This window comes from Peromyscus eremicus, chromosome 8b (genome assembly GCF_949786415.1).
Source record: "Peromyscus eremicus chromosome 8b, PerEre_H2_v1, whole genome shotgun sequence".
Taxonomy (NCBI): Eukaryota; Metazoa; Chordata; class Mammalia; order Rodentia; family Cricetidae; genus Peromyscus; species Peromyscus eremicus.
The window spans coordinates 58,751,762-58,767,165 of NC_081424.1; the positions used below are offsets into that span (position 1 = coordinate 58,751,762).

Sequence of the window (15,404 nt, forward strand, 5' to 3'; positions counted from 1 at the left end):
CATGAGGACAGCTTGACTGCTAAGAGAGTTCAAGGCTGCCTGAGGGAAAGTGTGACACCATGCTAGGAAAATGCTCGGACAGACACAGTGCTGGGTGAAATAGGACTCCATGAGCTCAGGTCCCTGCAGAGCAGGGGTGAGCGGTGTGCCCTGATGCTGCAGTCACTGCAGGACACGCTGTCATACCAGCAGGAAGGGTGCTCATCCGACCCTGGCCAGTCAGGCTACACTGCCCCTCTCTCAAGGACAGAAGCTGAAGTCCCTCCCTGCTCTCCCTGTCCCATGCTTAACTTACAAACCCTATTTCCCACATAGCGAGCGTTGCAAACTAAAACTAAAACAAAATTCGTTGACTCCTCAGTTGAAAACCTTCCCAGGCTTCCCACTGCACTTGGGAAATGGACCAACCGGCGCCTCCAGCAAACACTGCTACCGTCCACCCCTGCACACTCAGGGTCTCAACTCTGACACCTCTCTGTGTCGGGGCCACTCAGACATCTTTCATTCTAAAGATCTGCTCCAAGTGTCAGGTGTGAAACCTGTCTGTGGAGCGAACCAGGGACTCCATCAGGGCAGTCAGCCCACACCACCCTGCCTGCACACCTACGGGACAGTCCCTCTGCTGTTCACACTCTCATGGAAGGGTGTTGGTGAGGAGTTAAGCCCCATCTGCTCCGAGTATAAACGAAGAGAAGACCCAGTGAGCCCCCAGCTTGGACCACTTGGGCCAGAGGTGCTTAGAGAACCCCAGAACTTCCCTGGTGACTGTCAGAGACAGCAGGGCTGGTCAGCCAGAGTGAGGGACCACAGAGGCCCGGCTGCCACCCCAAGCCATGGCTTGATGCTATCACTAAGGACCTGGCTAGGGGAAGAGCCTGTGCTTGGAGTAAGCTGGGAACAAGCGTGAAGACTAGATCCCCTGACGTCACAAGTTACACCTCGGGGTGGCAGGAGGCCAAGTGGCTGCATTCGGTGTCCAGAGAGTACAAGGAACAAGATCAAAGCTGCCACCAGCATGGCCCGGTCTGCAGAGAGCTGACGTCCTGGCCAGACGATCGATCGGGTGTCCCTGCTAATCAACAGGGCAGCCTGCTAACAGGCTTTCGGATCTCCAACCCTACAGTTCTCAGTGAGGGAGCAGAAACACGACCTGATCTCCACAGCAGACTTGTCAATGAATTCTCAGAGGAAGCCAGTTCGTAGGCTTGACTCTTTCAAATCAAGAATGGGAGGTGGGGCCCAGAGGAATAAGGACTCTGATACCCAACCAACAACACATAAAGCAGACCATCTCCCTCCTTTCCCACAAGCCTGCAGCTTCCCACCTCAACACCTGTGCATGACTAAGTTACCCAAACCGGAGGGTCGCTGGACGTCGCCTCCCCTCTGACCACCGGCCACCAGACGGTGTCTGTGGTGATTTGTTGCCGGATTCTGTCGCAGGGACAGACTGCTGTGACCCCCAGCTATCTTCTAGTTTGAGACTCTTCCCGACTCCCACTTCACAAGGGCACCAGTGAGATGACAGACTCTGCATAGGGATCATGAGCAGTTCAAATCCCGATGTCCCAAGAACAGCACCCAGCAGGTTACAGCCTGTGAAGGATCCTCTGTGGATCATTCTGAAGAATGCCATAGAATTTTCTACTGTCACAAATGCCCTTCCCTACTGCTAACCCAAACACTGGCTCTGAAGTCTCCCCACATCCTGGGAACGGGCTAATCTGAGACTTACACTGACCAGGAGGAAAGCTGAGTGGAGAGAGTGACCGGGTCAAAAGCCCCACTAGACAGCTGGGGTTTATTTATTTTGTGAGGTTTTCGTCTGTGCGTGTGTCTGGATGCTGGGAACTGACCCCTGAACCTCGTGTTTGCCAGAGCTAACTCCGTAGCCTTTGGATGTTTCTCTTCCATGAACACACACGTTTTTGTGTCTCTTGTGGGGAGGGGGAGATTCAGCAAGAGGACAAATGAGTTGCTGAGCCCTGGTACAAATGGCTTCACAGCAAGTCCCTCCTCACAGCCTGGCCATACCCTTTGGTAACAGTCTTTGCCCCCACTGAGGTCAGTGCCCGGTAGCTTTCCATTGCTTCTGGACAAGAATCAGTTGTCACCAACCACAAACCACACAAGCACATGCATGCGCACTCATACACACACACACACACACACACACACACACACACACACACACACACACACACACCGGGACAGGGATGGAGCACATATCATGGAATATCATCTCCGGGCTCCTAGTTTCTCATCTGTGTGAGAGGGAGATGAACCATCTTCAAAACTTTCAACCCTTCATAAAGTTCACAGTGAGTGTCAAGTAACATCTGTCCTTTACAATAGCTTGGGATCCAGAGTAAAGGAAGGCAGGAACTGTACTAGCTCCCAAACCTTGGGATGAGCATGGCCGTCCTTGCCTTCAGTGTCTGTCCACACTGACCTCCTACAGAACAATCTTTACCAGTGCAACCACCAAACACAGCACTTCACAAGGACAGCACCAGGACACAAAAACCAAGCGTGGAAAGTCCTCTCTGACAGACATCACAGTGTCCCCTACGAGATCTGACTGTGTCCCCAACCGTCACTAAGGGCTCACTGTGGTGTCTCGGGGCATCTGGCACTTGTCTGCAGTGTGGATCTGGACACTGAACTCGCATCCTCAGCCCGCCCACTCAGCACTCTACATTCCGGGCTGTGTCTCTGGCTCAGTTTAGACATTTTCAAGTAAGCAAAGCTATAAATAAATACTTTTTTTTTGGTCACACAGACACCGTAAACTGGAGAATCCTAACGACTCTACAACTGAGCATTGGCAGTGAAGGACCAATGAAGTCCAGGAGCCTCAGAGGCGGAGGCGGAGGCACACTGATAGTCTGGAGTGAGAGGCTGGCTTCCAGCATGTATTTTAAACTCTCAGTAGCAGACTGAAAAAGGCTAACAGCTTGGTGGTAAGTACTTGCCTAACATCTGCAAGACCCAGGGACCCAACTTCAACACCTCTGAAAAATAAGTAAGAAAAGCAATTGACAGGGTCACAGGAGGTTGACCCTAGAGTTCTGGGAGAGAGGAAGAGGTGGCTGCCCTGCCAGTCCCGGAAAGCGACTCTGAGGAATGCTACACCCTCAGTGAAGGAGGCGGGTATGTTCCTGGGAACACAGTCAGGGACTTGGAGAAAGCTGGAGAAGACACGAGACAGATAGAGGGACGACACACAGGACACCAGCTCAGGAGTGAGCAGTGTCCTCCACCACATCAGGCACCACCCGAGGAATTCACATCGAGCTGGGGAATCAGGCGGGATTCCACATACAAGCAGGGTTTGCTTCTGAAAACACACCATCGACCCGATGCAAAGAAACAGAAATAATAAAAACTCATGCTAATGAAGAATGATGAATTCAAGGGTTTGTTAAATAACATGAACTAACTTAACTCAGGAAGAACAACAGGGTGCAGAGGGCTATTCGAATAACAACTTAGGAAAAGGAGAACAAAGCAACAGTCAGGAACCACTGACTGCAACAGCAAAAGATTCTGATGCTTACATCACTGCTAGAAACCCGCTGTGGAGGGGAATGATGAGAACAGGAGCCAGGAGATGTAGGGCACACTGTAGTAGCCGAAGAACTGGCTCTCAGGGATTTCAAGCTCTTGTTGAGGGGGATAAATAAGAGAAGATGAGCAAATAGCCCGTCTCTTTGACAAAAAAAAAAAAAAAAAAAAAAAAATCAAACACCTTAATGAGAATCTGCAACACAAGAGCAGCTGGATCCATCAAGGTATACTATTTCAAGGTATTTTCTGTATTCCTTTCTTTACAATAAAGATGTGTGTTGAACAGCAATGTTCACGACACCTGGGGTTCAGTGGACCAGAACCGGCTGCACATCTGGGCTTCAAACAATTCTCCTGTTGTAGTATCTTTAAATACGTACACCCTGGTGCGGGTTTGCGGCTGCTGAGAACGGTAGGATCAAACGGGAAACAGTTTGAAATCTTGTGAAAAGGGAATGTTGTTCACTTCCCATTTTTAGTTGTCTGGCATGGTTTAGTGCTGAGCCTCAGACCAAATGGCCTCCACTGACGACCATAGAACATATGTGTCTTTTATGTAACACTGTCATCAGGAAATCAGAAACAATTCTCCACAGACAAATGGTCCATGTGTTCAATCTACCGCGGATACTGTGGGCTCTGCCTGAAGTGCAAGCAAGCAGATCCAATAACAAACAGGGACAGCTTCGCCTAGGTGGCAGAAGGACAGACTGGGTTGCCCTGGGGAATGCTTCACATCAGATCTACTCAGGGCACTGCCACACTCAGGGGCGAGCTTCTTGGGGGCTTTTGCAGCTCTTGTGGCTGCCTGAGTAACCAGCAGCAAAGGCTGAGACAAACAACCCACAGCCTGAGAAGAGAAGGGTTCTTTCCCACGTTCACAAGTTCAAGTGGCTAAAGCCATTTCATGTGATACGTTTGATAATGAGAAGGGGGGGGGGCTCCCCTTACAGGCATTCCAAGGGCTCCTCCTCACCAGGGTGTAATGACTTTCTAGGCAGGAAACACTTGTTGAGCTGTTTGATTTCCAGAATAAAGAATGTTCCTATTTTTCTTTACCCGTCGGGGGCATGGCATCTCTTATGTGTTCTTTAGACGTTGTGCTGGTTAACGTCATCAACTTGATAGGATCCAGAAAGCACTTAAGATACAAGCTTCTGGGTGTCATGTCTGAAAGGGAGTGTCTAGGGTGGGTTAGTTGAGGTGGAACAACCTACTGTTATGGAATATTAATTTAAGTTGTGTTACATTCATTCGCGCTGTGGAATATTTGTTTAATAATACAAGACGTGTTACATTCTTTTATGTTGCCTTGTTTAACTCTGTGATGCCACTGTGTTACTTCCCTGTCTAAAACATCTGATTGGTATAATAAAGAGCTGAACAGCCAACAGCAAGGCAGGAGAAAGGATAGGTGGGGCTGGCAGGCAGAGAGAATAAATAGGAGGAGAAATCCGGGAAGAGAGATCAAGGAGCAAAAGGAGAAAGGAGAGGGGCCAGCCACCCAGCCACACAGCCACACAGCCACACAGCCACATAGCCAGACACAGAGTTAAGAAGTAGAGGAAAGATATACAGAAATAGAGAATGGTAAAAAGCCTAGAGGCAAAAAGTAGATGGGCTAATTTCAGTTAGAAAAGCTGACTAGAAACAAGCCAAGCTAAGGGCTGGGCATTCATAAGTAAGACTAAGTCGTCATGTATTTATTTAGGAGCTGGGTGGCAGGCCCCCAAAGAGCAAAAAAGTGGAACAAAAACAACCAACTACAACCTAGCTTGCATGTAGACAGTAACACTCCATGGGCTGGGGTCCTGGGCTCCTGAGCACTGGAATTCATCTCTCTCTGCTCCATGCTGCTACCATGGCTTTCCCAACACGGAGGACTGCCAGCATCCCCTGAACTGTGATCCCAGACAAGCCCTTCCTTCTTCAAGTTGTCCACCCCAGGTATTCTGCCACAGCAGTGGGCGAAGTTACTAATACAGTGTCCAAGTTTTATGGATCTGTTAATTATCAAAGTGACAGGTTCTCTGCTGGCCTTCCACACACTTGTCCATACGTATTATCTCGAATCATACAAAGCTACCTCATAGCTAATGCCCCCCCCACGTTCACAGGCAAAGGCAAAGGCACACATACACATCAGAAAATGCAGATACAGACACATGGATATGCATACACACACTCATATAAACACACTCACATATGCACAGGTACACACACACATCTACATACATACATATGCACAAGTGCACACACACTCACACATATATATACACATCCATAGTATGCCTGACATGTATTTACACTAACACACACTTCAGCCTGTAGGTTTTATATCTTGGATTTTAAAGGATGCATGTTCTCACTCTCCACGTCCTCACTTTGTTCTTTTCTGTTGTTTTTGTTTTTGTTTTGTTTTGTTTAGTTTTTGTTACTCTGAGATAGCCTCCAAGGCAGTCCATCTGGCGTCAGACTCACTATGTGGTAGAGGCTGGCCCTGAACTCCCCAGCCTCCTGCTCCTGTCTCCCATGTTCTACCCTTGGCAGTATCATGCCAGCTATGGCTGTTGGCTGGAGGGAGGCACAGTGACTCCTCCCCTTCCTCCTGAGTCCAGCGCTGTGTGGTCACTGTCACTCTTGAGAAATGAACCATGTTTTAACGTTTTGCTTCAGAACTGACTGAGCATGGCTGCAAAATCAGCCACATTAATGTATATTTGCACTTTTAGGATATTCAGTGCTAATAGAACTTTACCTGTCCTTGGGGACACTGAGGCAATCTACTTCACTTTACACCCATCTAGACAGAAGACCCCATTTCCTACTCATTCACAGAGAAGCTCTGAGTCTTGGCACGTCTACCTTCCGGCTTCCTCGGCTTTATCTGTTCAGTTATAACTAGGTTTTCTGCCCAGCCATTAGAACACCTCTCCCGAGGGCCTTGAGAGAGGGTTCAGCAGTTAAGAGCACTTGCTGCTCTTCTAGAGGATCCGGGTTCAATTTCCCACGCCCATCAATGGCTCACAACTATCTGTTAACTCCAGTTCTGGGGATCAGAAGGTGTCTGACCCTATTCACAGGATCAAGTGATCCTTGGCGGAGGATCTTCTACAGGGACCCCTCTCACTTTCCAGGAGATGGAGCCCTTGAAAGAGCAGCCTTGGCAAGGAGCAGGTGTGCTCCCTGCCCCTGCTGCTCCCCCACCCAGCTTCAGGTCTGTATCCCCCACCAAAAAAGGCTCAGTTTCAAAGAATAAATACTACAGAGTAAGCAAAGAAATGTAAAGGATGTAAACACGAAGGTGAGAATCATTTGCATGAAGTCAAAAAATATTCCCCAAAGGAATGAGTGTCAGCCCTGCAGGACACTTGCTTCTGTGTAAAACAGAGCTCTGCTCTCAGCTCAGGATGTAGCAAAGCACTGTGGAGGCAGGAAATCGTGCTCTGCTGCTCATTAGGCTGAGGGAGGTCCCAACCCTGCTGCTCTGTCTCCACCTTACCGCCTAAGCACCTGAATGCTGTGAGTTCAACAAAAGAATTGCGCCACACGGTGCAATCTTAATGACATTCTTGACACCACTGTTTTCTGCCTGTTGGAGCCTTCACCTCATATTAGAGGTCCCCAGGCACAATGGCTGCCTCTGGACTGTCACCTTCCTGGTTCTCAACCCTTCCTGTGCCTGGGAACTCCTCACCATCTTCTACACACCTGTTCTGTCCCAGTCCCTCTGGGAAGAGCGGCACTAGCTGCGGCCACCTCCCTCCCTACAGAGCTGAGGACGGGCACACAGCACAGCTGTGACACTCAACTGTGTGCTCACAGGAGTCAAAGACAGGACATTCAGAAAGTCCCACGATGGTATGGGCATTTCACTTACACAGAGAAGGAAAAAAGCTGCAATTAAAGTTATCAGTGGATGGCCTTCTCTTTCTTAACTAAATCCCACACAAATCGAGTCAAGGAGAAATCTGAAGCAGCCGTGCTGAGTCTGGGCAGTATGGCTGCTGCATCTGGGAGTCTAAAGGCAACTTTGCCAAAGGTTCAAGACCAACAGAGTCAAGCTGAAAAACTGGGGCTGACTTAAAATCCTCTTCCCAAAAGGATGACTCGGGAAGTAAAGAACAATATCCCGGGGAGAGTGATGACACAGGACCCCAATTCAACATGGGGAGAGCCTGGCGTAGCCCTGAGACTGGACTGACAGCAAACATTACCGTTCCCTCAGCACACCGAGGCATTAAACAGAAGCAATGTGGTCAGTGCCTTCGCCAGGCCAAGGGAAGGTGGAGGCCAGAGAATGGGATCTGTGGACTCCGGAAAAGCAATCTGTCCCATCCACTCAGGAAAAACCGGGCGGTCACACTGCTGGGGACCATTCTAAGCCCCGTCCCCTCAAGGTCCCTGATCACTGAGCTCTGAAAGTGATGTGGCTCACCCTCTCCACTGTCAGGAGACTCTGTAAGACACAGACATGAACGGCGAAGATGTGTGGGGAAACTAGCCAGCCACCCACGGGTACAGTCAGTTAAAACAGAAACAGTGACCTCCAAGACACGCAACTGCATGTAAAGGTTTTGTCGAGGTCTGTCCACATGACCCCAGTGTGAGCAGCAGACGTGGGACAAAGGCTAACTTCTGTGTAAGGAAGGACCTACGGAAAACGAACTTCAGGGAAGCATTTGTTTTGTTTTCTCGGGAGAATTCAAGTCCACAGAAGGATTATCAATGGGTTAACCATACGGGCGGAAACACAGACACAATTTTAATTGCGATGGTCCAATGTGAGCAAAAGCGTGAACAGGACCAGGGGGGTGGGCAGCCTGCTACAGAACTCAGCGTTAGCAGGGCACACAGTGGCCCTGGGGGTCTACAGGGTACCGCAGATCAGCGGGGCCAAGAGACAACAAACGTGAAGGGCTGACTTGCCAGGAACCACCAGTGAGAGCACTCCCAACAGACGGGTTTCAGCTAAGTGTGACACTCCCCACATCAGGCTGGCTTAGTAAAAACCAAAGCATTCACCAAGATCCTAATGAACATGAACGCCATTCATTCCAAGGGCGAACAGCAGCCTTTTATAAATACTCAGGGGAGAGAAAAAAAAAAATCAACATTATAAAAGAAAACCTCAAAATGCACTCCATTCTGCCACAGTCCATTTGTGAGAGCACAGCAGCACACAGCTGCAGTATTCTGCCCCCAGGAGCCTCAGACATGCCCACAGAGCGGCACATTCCAGCAGCTGAGAGTTGAGATGCTTTTTATATGGATGCCATCTCTCCCTGTCCTGGTCAGAGCTTCTTTCTTTTACCTTTCTTTCTTTCTTTCTTTTTTGTCTTTAGTTGTTTTGTTTGTTTGTTTTTTGAGACAGAGTTTCTTTTGTGTTTCCTTGGCTGTCCTGGAACTAGCTCTGTAGACCAAACTGGCCTCAGACTCACAGAGATCTGCCAGCTTCTGGCCCCCAAAACGCTGGGATTAAAGGCGAGCGCCACCACCGCTCAGAACATCATTCTAAGCGCCAATCACGAAACAGAAAAGACAGGAACATGGCTGGTAACAAGCATATGGACAATCCTGGATCCCTCAAACGCGCCTACCACTCCAGGGTTACAGACACACACTGCCACCCCTGCCTTTTCTTTTAAGATGAGTGCTGGGGATCCAAACACGGGTCCTCATGTGTGCACCAGAGGCACCTCACTGTCTGGGCTGTCCCCGGTCTGCCTGCCGGCGGCTATGTTGGCTAGACCCCTTAATCGTATTACTCTAGACGGAGACGACCCTGACGGTCTCGGGGTGCTGAGCACTATCATGCCTTCACCACAGTCATCGGTCTTGGCACCTGCACAAGTAAGATGACTGAGCTGAGATCCAGGGATCTTCACAGACAAGGTTCAAGAGGGAGTCAGCTCAGTGGTGGGCTGTGGTGTCCTGGGGAGGAGATGGCTTGAGGGTGGCCTCTGCAGCCAGGGCTGAGGTGACGTCTCCACATGAGGATGCTTGGCAAATGCTGCCTTCACGGTTCCTCTGGAGAATCTGTAAATCCAGCCGTCTCCTGGCCTTAAGAGCCTAGCTGTGGCACAATTCCAGATGTGCAGGCACGTGTGTGCCTCATCTGGGTATTCCACCCTGGGGCTTTCGTGGGCAGCCTCTCTCTGCATCAGCTGCCCTAGGGACACCCTAGAAAGGGTGCAGAGTTTCTGCTGTGCTTTTCTCACCTCAATGCTAAGACAACACGGAAATTAGAGAAGGGAACTTCACGTTTCCAGTCCCGGGACAGTGTTGTAGAAACTGCATTCGGTTACTCACCCTGCTGACTTCCTTAGGAGCCGATTCATCTGGGGATGGAGAAGCAAGGAGAGACAGTTAGCATCCCGAAGGCACACTGAGACACAGCACATGTGTTCACCCCTGACACACTTCTGCAAAGCTTCCTCTGAGGAAGTCTGAGAGTCTTGTAAAGGTTAAACATAATGAATTGAGAGAATAAGGGGGAGATTAAATACCACAGCAGCCGCTGGTGCAGGTCACATTTTTAAGATTCTAAAATGGAAACGCGGTTACACCGGCACACTCAACTCTACAGACCTGACACACTACGAAGCCGCCGGAGGAGAGAGTTGCAATCCCCAGAAATGCACCACAGATCCCGTAGTGCAGGAGCGCTGAGGAGTCATGCCAGCAGGCATGAAAGGGTCTGGCCACTTCCCTGCAACGGCAGTGCCCTGGCCAGGCAAGCAGCGCACGCCCGATCGTTGGCAGCCACTGCTGAAGTGATGGCAATGGTTGGCAGCTAGTCTCAGCGAGGCCCCCGGGGACCTGCCCCTAGGGCTGGCTTTAGACAAGGAGATGCCAGTGTAACCTCCACAGAGTGGCTGGTCAGCTGCTGAAGCTCCGCCCACCTCCCCACACCCAGCAGGCAGGCATGTTGTTTCACTGCTGTACCTTTCTCTGAAATAAACTACACCTTTGCAAGCATCTTCATTTCGGGTCCTGCATCACCTCCAGCCATCGAAGTCTGTCTGCAAGTACAGTGCACCTGCACCAGAAACTGACTGTGCCGTGTGTGTGTGTGTGTGTGTGTGTGTGTGTGTGTGTGTGTGTGTGTGCACCAGCCCCCACCACGTTCAGACATGTTTGAACCTCCTTTTCAGCGTGCCCATCAACCCATCGCCGGCTCCCAGTGTGTCCCGGAAGCCATTTCCACTACCATACCAAGTCTAGTCCCACAGTAGTACACTGTGGCTTTCAAAACGAACAAGTCGATTTCAAAACTGGTTGCCCGCTCTACCAGGGTATGCTCACTGGATGTGGGCGATGGTTGATGAATAGCTTAGGTACTGCGTGAGACTGCTGCAAGAATGAAAAACATACCAGGTCAAAGGCACTTTTTAACCTTTTTTTTTTTTTTGGTTTTTCAAGACACAGTTTCTCTGTGTAATAGCCCAGATTGTCCTGGAATTCACTCTGTAGACCAGGCTGCCTGCAACTCAGAGATCCACCTGCCTCTGCCTCCCGAGGGCTGGGACTAAAGGTGTGCGCCACCTGGCCAATCTTCTTTATTGGAGGAGCATCATGGGGTTTTTCACCTCTTCACCTCCCAATTTGTCTTTTCCTGAACCTCTCTGAAAATGGAACTATTAAACCATTATCAGCTTATTAGTGCACTCTAAAGCTATAAAGGCTTGGATTAGTGTAATCAAAAAACTGTATCTAAGCAATTCGGTAAGCATGGATTAAAAAAGCAAAGTGGCTGGCATGGTGGCATGAGCCTAGGGAGGCTGGGGCAGGAGGATTGTAAGTTTGAGGCCAGCCTACGCTGTCGAGTGAAAGCACGTCTCAAATGTAACTAATTAATTAATTGTCAAACACAATCATCTTTACAGGCATCCACTCGCAGTCACAGTGTGTGGTGGGGTTGGGTGTCAATCAAGCATGGCCCCAGACTTTAGCTCCCTCCATCACTACGGAGAACAGTTTCAGAGTCCGACATCTCTACAAATATTTTCCTGCTCTTCTCATTGCCCTGGCCTATCGCTCCTACGCAAGTACTAACCAGTTCAAGATCTGGCATATTACTTCTCAAACTAGTGTGTGTAAAAGATACACTGCCTGCATATATCTACAGAACCAACCATCTTCAGCTCGATGGGCAATTTAAAGTATCTGGAGAAAAAAAAAAACTTTTGCCTATAGATGATTTCTGAATTTTCACCTTGGAATGAATTTAGAAATATTTCCTCTTCCCCTTCCCCCTTTTCTTCCCTCTCCTCTTCCCTGTCCTCTTCACCTGACTTAGCACTTATAACTTGTGCTAAATGAACGTCAAGTCTATTACACACAGGGAATGTTGTATCGTGGGTCACCAAGAAATCTACATTCCCTCTTCCCGTACTTGGCAATTTCATTTATTGAACTCTCCTGTCCCAGAGAGTCAAATGTGTAGAAGTCAAGTGTCTAATTCCATTCCATAGTGCAGGAGCACCTCAGGGGCAGTGCAGGAGCACCTCAGGGGTGGTGCAGGAGAACCTCAGGGGCCTGGCTGTGCTCCCTTGGGAAAGTGCTATACTTGGGAGCCAGAAAACATCCAGAGAGACACCATCCTGACAATGAGAACCGTTACTGAAAAAACAGAGTTATTCTTCCAAAACTAAATAACAACAAAGAAGAAAGTTGCCCCCTCCAGCCCAGACTGTTACTATTGCTGGTAGACCAGAGGAATTCCAGGGTAGAGCCACAGTTTGGAATGCCGTCCTGGTGGCTTCCAGCAGCACTCACAACTGACCTGCTGGTGGGTATTGCACACAGTCTAAATAAAGGCCAAGCTCCCTTTGAATGGCTGGGTAAGGGATAGCGGGAAAGAGGGAACTGACTTGGATAACAGACTAAATTATTCTTGAGCATCAAATTATCAGTAGAAAGGTTCACAGCAGAGGACCCAGGTCTTTAGGCAGAAGAGCGCCTCCTCTTTAACTACACACCTGGGCAGCTTCTAGATACTGAGGAGCCTGTGCCCAGGCACTCAGCCCTGTCCTCAGGAGCCGTGGAGGCCACTGAGACACACGAATAAGGAAACAAGTATCAGCTGCGCAGCCGTGACTGCACTTGCTAAAGACAGATGTATTTCTTCAGAAAGGGGAAACCATCTCTTCATCCAAACTCCATCTTAATGATCTTTAAAAGCCTTAGCAAGAACCAGGCCTGGAGGAAAAGCATCCCCTCGGGGTTTCCTAGTACTGAGTTTCACAGTAAATACTCCCTTTAAATATTTTATGTCTTTCTAACTGTGCGGGTATTTGTGTTTTGTGATCACTTTCCATGTTTCCTGGATGTGAGGTGGAATCACAGTCATGGACCCACACTTGTAACAACAGATTACAGAAATCCGAACGTGCTGGCAGACCTGACATGCTCCTGTGGCTGCTGTCACGTGCTCACTCTGGAATTAATGGAAGAACGTGGGAACCTGAGTTTGGGTCTCCAGCAACACTGAAAAAGCCAGTCGGGGCAGCACATGGTCATAATCCCAGTGCTGGGGGGCCAGAGACAGGTGGATCTTGGGAGCTCAACAGCTGGCCACTCTAGCCAAGTCAATGAGCTCATGTTCAGTGACAGACCTTGTCCCAATACATAAAGGGGAGTACGATAGAGGGCACCCGATGTTTACACCTCCACCACCACATACATGCACACAAATCTACTACATATACCAACTTGTACACACACATGCCAACCAGTAAAAAGACTAATACATGGAATAGATAGTCTCAATAGAGGAGATATAGTCAATAAATACTTGAAAAGGTGTTCAACTTCCTTAGCCGTCAGAGAAGACTGTTTCGGGATTCCATCCTACCCCACTCAAAATGGCTGTCATCAAGCACACATTAATGAGGCTTCAGAGAAAGGAAAAGTCTTATCTACTGCTGGTGGAGGTGTAAACTGCTGCAGCTGCCGGAAAACATCATGGGGCAGGGGAGTTCTCAAACAACCACCTGAGCTACCATATGACTGCACTGTTCCCTCTTGACGACAGACCCAGAGGACAAAGTCATCACTACAGAGACTCGCACATCCTCGCTCATTGGAAGCCCACCCCCTCCTCCCTGTGCCCACCCCTCCCTCCTCCCTGAGCCTACCCCACCCTCTCCTCCTCCCTGTGCCCACTCCCTCCACTTGGCTCTGTTTCCCACTCTCTTAACAGTAGCACACTCCAGCAACTACCTTCTCTCCTACACCAGTAATTGCCCTCACCCCCTTGCCACACTCCCCCCCAGCATGGGAGAAGTCTCTCCTCCCAAGGCACCAACAGGAGCCTCTTTCTCCAGGGCCCACCCCTCCCTGGATCCTGTCCTTCAAACTACTTCTGAGAGGCTCCCTGTGCCCAGTCTTTGGCTTCTGAGTCACATGATTCCCAAAGACAAGCAGACACCTCTGACCTGGGCACTAGCAGCCCTGCTTTTACTGATCTATCCAGATCTAGGAACCTTGAATTCCCAGCATATACTCCTAAAGCCATACGTGATGTGACAGCAGAATTTCTGCTGATAATAAGCAGCTGCCAGCACCTGAGACGACCTCACACGGGAGAATTCGGGGGAGACCGCAGGCGACTTCCAAGTGTCGTAATGCGCTTACTTACAATTTTTGAAATTATAATATAGTTACATCACTTCCTCCCTTCCCTCTTCTCCCCACAACACATCCCCAACTCATTCCCTCTCAAATCCATTGCTGCTATTTCTTTAAATGCTACTCTTACATATATGAATAGACACATACATATACATCCCGTTGAGTCTATTCAATCTCTCTTACATGTGTGCGGTTTCAGGGCTGACCATTTGGTATTGACTAACTCTGACGAGAGGTGAGGGTGGAGAGGGCAGAAGAGCAGCTCCAGCCTCAGAACGGCTCCCTGGGTTCACCTCTACCACTGGTCCAACTCGGATCACTCAGAAAAACTCTGACAATCCTAACTGTCACACTTTGGTGTATGTAAGATGGCTGTAACCATCACACTCTGAATGATGTGTGTCAGATGACTGTAACTGTCACACTTTGAATGGTGTGTGTATTCCCTTTACCTCATTCTTACATACAGCAATAAGGCCACAGAATGAAGAGAGCCCTGAGATGCTAAAGATGAGCCTTTCCTGTGGCAGGTGATATTTACTCTAAAGGCCAGTGTGTAGTGACAAAGAACTGTTTTTACACAATGTGCTAAAAAAATATAACCTTAAACTGTCTGACCATGAACAGAGTTAACTCTGTGGAGACAAGTGCAGTGCTTCCAAACTAGCCCTTCAGTCCCTCGATCTCTATTCCTTGAATGAACATCATCTATATCCTGCCATGCCAAACACTATGTAAGACACAAAAGGCTAGTAAATGGATGGCAAGCTATGCCACCAAACAATTCCTGAGAACTGACAGCTTATAAAACATCATGGAACTACATGTATGGGAAACTATAGGCAGCAGAAACATGGAACAGATGGTATTTATAAAGACTGGGACATTTTATAATAACTCCTTCATGTCAAAGCCCATGTCAGACAGACACACAAGTTTCTTCAACAAGCGAACAGGCCAGTGACCTCCTACCTTCTCAGCACTCCTTGGAAAACAATGTAAAGTGGCATAAATGTTACTTTTTTATTTGTGTATGTGTAATGTATAGTCTGTGAGTGCAGGTTCGTGTGTGTGTGTGTGTGTGTGTGTGTGTGTGTGTGTGTGTGTGTATGCGCGCGCACGCGAGCGTATGTTCAGGTACATGGGCACACGTGTGTCCCGTGTGTGTGGAGGCCAGAGTGCCATGTCAGGTGTCT

General features: G+C 49.0%; 1 protein-coding gene across 4 annotated transcripts in view; it reads right to left on the reverse strand.

Moving 5' to 3' along the window:
- Window positions 1-15,404, reverse strand: part of Pde10a (phosphodiesterase 10A) — a 187,792-nt gene that overhangs the window by 59,253 nt on the left and 113,135 nt on the right. For all 4 annotated transcript variants that reach the window (XM_059272855.1, XM_059272858.1, XM_059272857.1 and 1 more), the window contains one exon: window positions 9,883-9,911. In XM_059272855.1, the coding sequence (XP_059128838.1) occupies window positions 9,883-9,911 (29 nt within the window). The remainder of the gene's footprint in view (window positions 1-9,882; window positions 9,912-15,404) is intronic.